The sequence below is a fragment of the Vipera berus genome (genome assembly GCF_964194415.1).
Source record: "Vipera berus genome assembly, chromosome: 6".
Classification (NCBI taxonomy): Eukaryota; Metazoa; Chordata; class Lepidosauria; order Squamata; family Viperidae; genus Vipera; species Vipera berus.
This window is the reverse complement of record NC_138208.1, coordinates 63,793,409-63,802,413: the sequence shown is the minus strand read 5'-3', so window position 1 is coordinate 63,802,413 and position 9,005 is coordinate 63,793,409. Positions and strand designations below refer to the sequence as shown.

Sequence of the window (9,005 nt, the reverse complement as noted above, 5' to 3'; positions counted from 1 at the left end):
CGGCTTACAATCTAAGAAGCACAAATCAATGTGCTTAGCAATAGCCTTCATTCTATGTATATGCCTGCTTATTAGGGCTTTCGCGCCCCCCCCCCAAGCGGCATTTTTACAAAGTCAGCTTATTGCCCCCAACAATCTGGGTCCTCATTTTATCTACCTCGGAAGGATGGAAGGCTGAGTCAACCTTGAGCCTGGTGGGACTCGAACCTGCACTAATTGCAGGCAGCTGGTGTTACTTAGGGAGGCATTAGCCCACTGCTCCACCAAGGCTCCACCATTTTGCCAATGTTCATAAGATACAATTGCAAAAATAGAATTTGTATGTATTCCTTTGAAGCAGCCTTGACTCCTGGCAACTGACTGACCTACTTCCTGCAGTTTTCTTGATAAAATTTCAGAAATGGTTTGTCATTGCCTGTTTCCTAGGGCAGAGAGAAAGTGACTGGCCCATGACTACTCTAAACAACACTGAGCAAGAGATTGCTAAACTCATATACATCAAAACGTCTCATCACAAAGGATTTTTAACACATTGCAGTTAGTTGATAACGTACTGGCAATCTCTCTCACATGTAACCTGCATCTTTATAATTGACCTGTCTTCCTTTCTCTTTGCCTCCCAGCTTCATCCTAATTTAAATTCTCCATCAGGATCTGATGTAGGGCTCATAAAACCTTATGCCCTTTGATAGAATTTGTTAGTTGGAAAAGGGCCTATCATTTTTTTTGTACAGTTAACTAACATAGCTCTCCTATATTTGGTATAATATTGTGTGTGTGTTGTGTTTGTGTATAACTATGACCATGTACAAAAGGAAGAATATCTTTACAAGAGGAGTCTGTTCATAGATTTTAAACAACACTGCCTCAGTGAATCTATCTTTCTGCCAACAAGAACATCCTGGCATTTCTTTTGGCAAAAAATGCAGCTGCTGTTATCTGGCAATTTCCCATACACATTGTTCTCTCTGTAACAAGCCATTCAATCACAATGATTTCTACCTGTAAATTAAATTGAATCAAAATATCACCCAGACAAGCCAGAGAATGCTCTTTTAAGATGATGGAAGGTTGGATAATTTAGTAACTTACATGTCATTTCAGATACAATATATGCCATCAGTTATGTAACTTTCTTGAAGGTTATGAAATTATTATGTGATATCATCCTGCATAAGTCTAATTAGAAATCTCAGGGAACCATGTATAGTATTACGGTTGTATTGCACCTCATTGATTTTATACAACAGCCTATCCCAAATCCAGATACATCATTTATGCAATTACATTATTCCCAGACATGGGATATATTTGGAAGGAATATATAGAAAGGAAACCAGGCCAAAGGAGGTTTAGCAAAGCAGGAAACTTCCATTTACTTAAATATTTGGTAAGAATTCGTGTGTGTGTGTGTGTGTGTGTGTGTGTGTGTGTGTGTGTAAACTAAATAGCAGTTCTTTAATTTCAAAGACCTAGATCAAAACCACAGAGCAGAACAGAACTTTTTTTTACTTTTTAATAGAGCCCACAATGGAAAATGTCAAGGTTTGGGTCCATCCATATTATATATAAGGCTTACTACATTATGTATAACCAAGACTACAATCCTCTGTAGTAACATAGTGATAATATGATATTAGTTAACCCAAATTCTAATTATGGCCTTTTATTTCTTTATCCCCCTTTACTTTTTTCACATTAACCTCATGCATCACCTCCAATTAAAAGAAAGAAATGCTATTACTAAATTTCCAGAGTTCCAAAACTCTTGATTAAAACATATTTAGTTTCTGCTATTATTTCATCATTGCACATTTGAGAAAGATGCTGGTGTTTCTATTTTGCATTTGGCTAGCATTCCTTGGCTATGACAGAGAACTTTAATACCTGGTTTTGTTTTGTTTTTACATAGCTGTGAAAATTCCTCCAGGCACAGGTTTTCAGATGGTTCGTGAAGTACTTCTCTCATTTTCATTACAATTATTGCTTTCTAGATTTGAACCTCAAGTCTATGTCATCTTGAGGACTAGCTTTCATCTAATTGAGAAATAACAACAAATTCTCACAAAGTCCAAATGCTGCAGTATAAACTTCACTTTATCCGTATCATGAGCAGGCACATTTACATCCAGTTACCACAGGATAAGGAATTTGTCTCCAAACACATTCCTTACGAGACTTTCTAAGATTCAGAGACTGGGTTCCATTTATCCAACAATGCCATGCCAGGAGTTTGATGTGGGTAATTTGGGCTGGCTGACAAGTCATGCCTGGAGGCCAAGTGCATCCAGCTTGCATCAGGTCACAGTATGTATGGCGTATCCAGCGTGGCCAGAAGACAGATCCCATGTCTATCCAGGAAGAAGTTAAAGAACAGATTGCACTATCCACTAGCCATCGACGTAGATGATAAATGAAGGACTGGCTCAAATTACGAGCGATCCCATCTTCAAAAGGCAGCAATGGTAGCAACTTGGGAAGCTCTAATCTGCTTGTCTCCTGCAGGAGCTTCTTCCTAAATCGGGCTGTATGTTTAGTCAGCTCTCGCTTCTGTGTGCTCAGTTCTTTAGTGCTTGGGTTCCGATCTCGGGGGTCCTCAGGAGACATCCAGAAAGGTTCATAGGAAGATCCCAGAAGTTTCATCAACTTGGAAGTACGCAAGTGCTTTGGCTTGGGCACAGCGTAGTGGTAGTCCTCAGGAGAGAGGGAGAGGCTGTAAGGCCTTGCTTGAGTCTGCAGCTTACTCCAAATAAGATGTATGTCAGGATTGGACTGCTCCAATGCCCTGATGTTATTCGATGGTCGGGGAACCCCACTTAAGGAAAAGCCTCCTTTTTGAGAGACAAAAATTGCCCCAATGTAGTGGAACCCCTGGCTCCATTGCTCCAGAAGCAGCATACAGGCCAACCATGCTTTAACATCCATGTTTCTTCAAGACTTGAATGTGTCTCAATTGCTGCAAGCTAACTCTATGAGGCTTTGTTTCTCTCCACCTCTTTTATTATCCAGCCTTTGACCCAGAGTTTAGCAGCTCCCCTCTTCCCCACTTGCAGGCTTTGATAACAACAGCACTGTGGCTCCCATTGACATAAACAGAGGGGGGATTAGCCCTTGTTTAACCCATTTGGACATTTTGTTTATTAACCTAGGGTTTTAATGATATGATATCATCAGCATTAATGGTTCAGCAACTCTAACTTCAGCAATTCACCAGACATTGTCAGATTAAGTTTTTGTTCTGATTTTTTTGTTTATATCCGCATTCCCCAACTTAATGCCCTCCAGATGGGGTCAGATCACAAATCCATCATTTTCACTAACTCCCTCCCCCCATGGCAGACCATCAATTTGGTATGCATGCATATTATCTCAAATGATTAATTGTAACAGTAAAACAGTTTCTGGATTATCTTGCATATCAAGATTTTGTTTGAATGCTTGCATTGCATTTGGATAATTTGCATGTTCTGCAGAACAGTTGTGGTTCTGGAATTGGCGAATTCTTTGGGAACCTGAACATAGACCTTGCATTTATTTAAAAATTTGATTCCATCTCCAGCAATGAAATAAAAAACTGGGAATGGTTCTTTTTATCTCTATGCCTTTACTAGAAATCCTTCAATAAGACAAACATTCAATTGCTTGGCATAATAGATGACACTTGCCTCATCTCTGGAAAATTGAAAATACTTCAGTTAAAATCCTATCTGAAATTTCACTCCAGAATTCTTTGTAAAGGCAATAATGATTTTTTGTAAAGGCAATAATGATTAGCCGTGACCTGGGACCCATTCTGACATTAGAATTAAACAGTAGAACATGTTGAGGAATCATGTTCTGTTGCATACACCAGGGCTTTTCAACCTTTTCACCCATTGTACCACTTTTAGGGTATGGCAACAACCGAGTACCACCAGTTGCCTAGCAAGGTGTCAAAAACTTGATGACAGAAAAAAAAGGAAAAAAGTGATGAAGTACAGGTAGTCCTCGACTTACAACAGCTCGCTCAGTGACTGTTTGAAGTTACAATGGCACTGAAAAAAGTGCCCCCCAAGCCACAACCAAGCAAGACACCTGCCTGCCCACCCGGCGGTGCTCTTCCTGCTGTCTGAGGTTTTCATTGTTGTGATCATTTCTGTTGAGGACTGGCAGCCGGAGTGGGGTGGGGGGGGTGTTTGTTTTTTATTTTCCTCCCCTCTGCTGGGTGGTTGCAGCAGGTTTTGGTCACTTCACATGACCCTGGGACACTGTGACTGTCATAAATATGAATCAGTTGCCAAGTATCTGAATGTAAATCACAAGACCCTGGAGATGCTGCAACATTCCAGCTGATCGGCAGTTCTTCTGGCTCAGCAGAAGCGCCAGGATCAGCACCAAGCTCCAGCTGGAGCCTGGTGCTGATCCTGATGCTTCCACTGAGCCCTGACAGCCCCAAAGAAGCGCTTATCCTGGCGCTTCCACTGAGCCCTGACAGCCCTGCAGCTCCAGCCATCTCTCGCTCAGGCTTGTGCGGTGCTACCACCGGTTCAGCTCATTCCCCTCCCCCGCTACCACTTTTCTAGGATGGTCACGTACCACCTGCCAGGTGCCAATGTACCACAGGTGGTACCCGTACCACTGGTTGAAAAGCCCTGGCATAGACGGTAAGTCAGGACAAAGAAAACTCATAATAAACTATATGTTTGGTCAGGAAATAGATCAGTCATAAGAAAAATAGATTATTACATCAGAACAATAACTACGTGGTGCAAAGGGAAGAGATAATTCAAACATATTCTAACATTAACTCTTGGAAACAGAGAGTTTTTAAGCTAAAAAGTTCACTATTATACCCAGATTTCAGCTGTCACAACCAGTCCCTATTAACTTGAGTTATTTCCTCATAAGAAGTGCTACATCTTAAAACTCCTATACTGACAAGACATCCTGTTTTACAGCTGGAGTATCTTTATACATCCGAATTTCAACCCACCTGCATTTTTGGGGCCTGAACAATGTTATTCATATTCTCCAAGGCAACTCTGACATTTAAACAAACACAAAACAGCTGATTCTAAGGAATTCATATCTCCCCTCCCTCCCAATTCAATATTTTAAAAAAAGGTGTTTTCAAGACATATGTGATTGACAAAACTAAACTAACTAAGATATTCAAAACACTGTTTTTACCATTTTAAATTATATCCAGTGGCTGCTGCATTCAGCTTTTCTGATGGAGTTCATGATAACTTGTATCTCAGCACCACACTATCTAAGTATGCCCAATGTGGTACCTTGTGATGCCAGGTGCTGATGGACACCTTACTTGTTTTTTAATTGTTGTTTGTATTTAATACAAGAATAATAAAAGGCAAAAGACCCACTGAAATATAAAATGTTCTCTTTCTAATACAATTCAATTTTAAAACAAATTAAACCTTGATCAGGTAAATTAATGTCTTTCCCTTCCACAGATAGTCAGTTCAAAAATTGGGAGGGCACACATACCAGTATTTTTTCTAAAAGCAAAATAATAATTTGAACAATCTAGCCACAGATATAAAGTTCTTCATAAATACAGACATCTTAACTCTCTTCCTAAAACCTGGTTCACGTTCACATTACTAAGTGAAAATCTGCAGAGTCTCTTGGTCCTGATGCAAGGACAATCCATTAAAGGTTCCAGAAGACTCCCTGGATGCCACTGCCTGTATTTTATCATCCATCTACAGTTGAGTCAACCAAGGATATTCTTAGGTGTGACTTTCTGAAAGGATTTTTTCCCTCTTATTCCATGTCCAGATGCTGCATGTTGGCCAGATAGAATGTATTATTGCTCATGGAGGAGGTAGACTGAAATTATATATTTTGCATCAATTTGGGGCTCCAACAGGTCCTGCTGGTTGTCTATGGGCCTGCCCTCTTCCTTTTGGCCCCTGACCTGTTCTCTTGCCCCTCCGTCCTCTTTTCAGTGTAAGAAAGACTGGAGCTTCCTAATGCAGGCTTTGTGTTTTTTCCCCCAACAAAAGTTTATTAAATATTAAAAACATATAAAATCCAAAGGAGAAAGACAAAAGTTAGAATGAGGAAAGGAGTGAGCAGGGAATAAAACAAAATTGGGAAAAAGCTATAAAACAGATTGACTTCCAACTTTTTTCTGTACTGTTATACAAGCATGAAATACAATGATCCTTTGAACTGGAATAAACCATAGCACTCAGTACTTGTATAGTCATTAGCAGTTCTAGTCATCTAATTCCAAGGTTAAAATTTATTTTCTTTTAGTGTCAAGCAAAAAGTCCAAAAATGGTTTCCAAGTAAAAACAAGGTTTTTTTATATAAAGACTTTCCTTTATTCAAAGCATCCCCATCTCCGCCAAATCTATTCACAATCCATTCTTCCATTGTTGATATTTGTGAGTCCTTCCATGTCTGCACATAAAGAAGTCTTGCTGCTGTTATCATGTATAAGAACAGAGGGTTTTTTTAAATAGGTTGATCAGCAGTTGATTTGTCAGGGTTAGAGAGTGTGAAGCCTTGATGTAGACTGTCCTTGGCTTAATGTAGGCAAACAGAAGTATGATTGAAAGGACCCTGCTTTGTTGGAGCAAAACTACATAATGGGCAAGGAGAGACAGGAACACTTTATTTACAATGCCTGCTGCCAAGGCCACGTATCTCCAGATGTACCCATTGCCATGGCAACAAAACATTTGCATTCAGGAAGAAGTTATCTCCTTTTTTCCTCTGTTTCATGTTTAACTATTATTTCCAGGAGAAACTATTCAACATGAAAAAAATAATTATATTATGCGGTCCTTTATATAAAGTCCATGAGATAGCCATAGCTCAGTGTAGATGTCCTTCAAAGTCCCCTTCCAAAGTATCAGTTCAATTTCAATTCAACAGGTTTTCTATCCTTTTTACCCCATCTGCTTCCTACTGCTTCCTACTAACAGCATCAAGACTCTTCAAATAATCCTGTCTAAAAAATATCAGCTTGAAGGAGTGAAAGCTATGCGTAAATAAATATTTCCAAGTAAATAAACCTCAGCATTATAGAATCATCAAGTCCAACCTCTTGCTTAATTCAAGAATCCAAATTAAAGTTTTCTGGATGAGTGTGTACCTCATGGCTTCTTACTGGCATCAATAGCTGATAATTGGCTGTCAAGACAATGTTCTTTAGATATTAGCTCATATTTGAATTCTGGATCTTCTATTATATTTGTATTAATTATGTTTTGCTCATACAAATTATAAGTGACATAATTATGACTTATAAAAACATCACAGGTTTTCAAACTCACTGGAGAGTCAAACACTGTATAATGTTTACTTGCTAGTGCTAGATTTTGCTCAGACTGATTAATATAAATGTTAAGTTCGGACAGACGAATGACTCAGTGAGGTTTCACAGTAAGAACGTTTATTAATACACATATGTCAACTGTCAACTGTCAGTTAAACTTCGGCTTATATACTCCGGAACGATTGAACTGTAGCCAATCCCCAGCCCGGAATTTCCCGCCGTTTAACATCAACCAATAATTGCAACCGTGCTTCCCGCTTCACAGAAACCACTCATTTATTAACTACTGACACAACACCCCTTCCCCCCCAGATGATGTTATTTATTAACGTAATCTTTCAAATATTTTGGAGGCTTGTGAACCCTTGAAGGATATCTATTGACCTTGCCACTTACAGTTGTGTTTGCAGACTGGCTGCTAGTTATGGGCCTAGATGTTTGGGACACTGGCTCTGATAATGCTCTATCTGATAATTGTTGTTGTTGTTGTTGTTGCTGTTGTTGCTGTGCAGGCACAGCTGGTCTTTCCATTGGAAACAACTCCCAATCGAATTGACCTTGTTGTGGAATTGTTTCTGCTAACCTGGGTTGAACTCCCCCTCCCACCTCAACAACAGTAGTATCAGACTGGTTATGCCTAAACGTAGAGTTGCACAATTGATCATTCTGACCCGCCTTGTCTAACACATTTTCGGTTGCTCTCTTCCTTAATTGGTCAATATGTCTTTTGAATACTCTATTCCCTTCCCCCTCAATGGTGTAAGATAACGGCCCCATTATGTCAGTGACTACCCCTGGAAACCATTTGTCCCCAAGTCCGTAGTTCCTGGCCCAAACTAAGTCTCCAATGTTGAGAGACCGGTTTGGTATGTCGGGTTCAGCAGTTGCGTGCAATCTGTCAGGGTGTAACCTGTCCAATTTAGTGGTTAGTCTTCTGCCCCACCTCATTTCAGCTGGGCTTTTACCGGTAGCCGTGCAGGGGGTTGTGTGCTGAGCCAGCAAGAACTTGGCAAGTCTCTGGTGCCAATCGCCACGTATGATCCTCTTCAAAGTGTCTTTTGTGGTTCTGACGTTGCGTTCAGCCAAACCATTGATGGAGGGGTGAAAGGGTGCCGACGTCGCATGCCTAATCCAATTGGCCTTGAGGAAATCCTGAAATTCAGCAGAGGTGAATTGGGGCCCATTATCGGATACAATCACATCAGGTAACCTATGGGTGGCAAAGAGGCCCCTCAAAACCTGGATTGTTTTAGCAGATGACATAGAGGTAACAGGCACAACCTCCAACCACCGGGAGAAACTGTCTACCACCACTAAGAATGTTATGCCTTGAAATGGCCCCGCAAAATCAATATGTATACGGGACCAAGGGTTCCTGGCCATCTCCCACTTATGGGTATGCGCGTGTGCCTGTTCTGGCCTAGAGCGCTGACACTGATAACACCCAGATACGCACTCTTCAATTGCCTTGTCTAACCCAGGCCACCACAAGTGACTTCTCGCTAAAGCCTTCATACGGACAATCCCTGGGTGACCCTCATGTAATTCAGCAATTACAGTATTCCTGTGATGTTCTGGAATGACAACTCGGTTACCCCACAAAATGCACCCCAAATGAGATGATAATTCATCTTTTCTCCTAAAATATGGAGTGAAATTAGGGTCAGGATTCTTAATTGGCCATCCACCTTGTACCCATGTTGTAATTCTATTG

The 9,005-nt window shown here is 40.4% G+C and overlaps 1 protein-coding gene across 1 annotated transcript; it reads right to left on the bottom strand.

Moving 5' to 3' along the window:
- Positions 1 to 2,106: 2,106 nt before the first annotated feature.
- LOC308669505 (noggin-1-like) lies at positions 2,107 to 2,925 on the bottom strand (the record flags this gene model as incomplete). The annotated part of the gene is made up of 1 exon (XM_081330238.1): positions 2,107 to 2,925. The coding sequence occupies one exon, from the start codon at positions 2,923 to 2,925 to the stop codon at positions 2,107 to 2,109; it is 819 nt and encodes a 272-aa protein (XP_081186364.1).
- Positions 2,926 to 9,005: the final 6,080 nt, after the last annotated feature.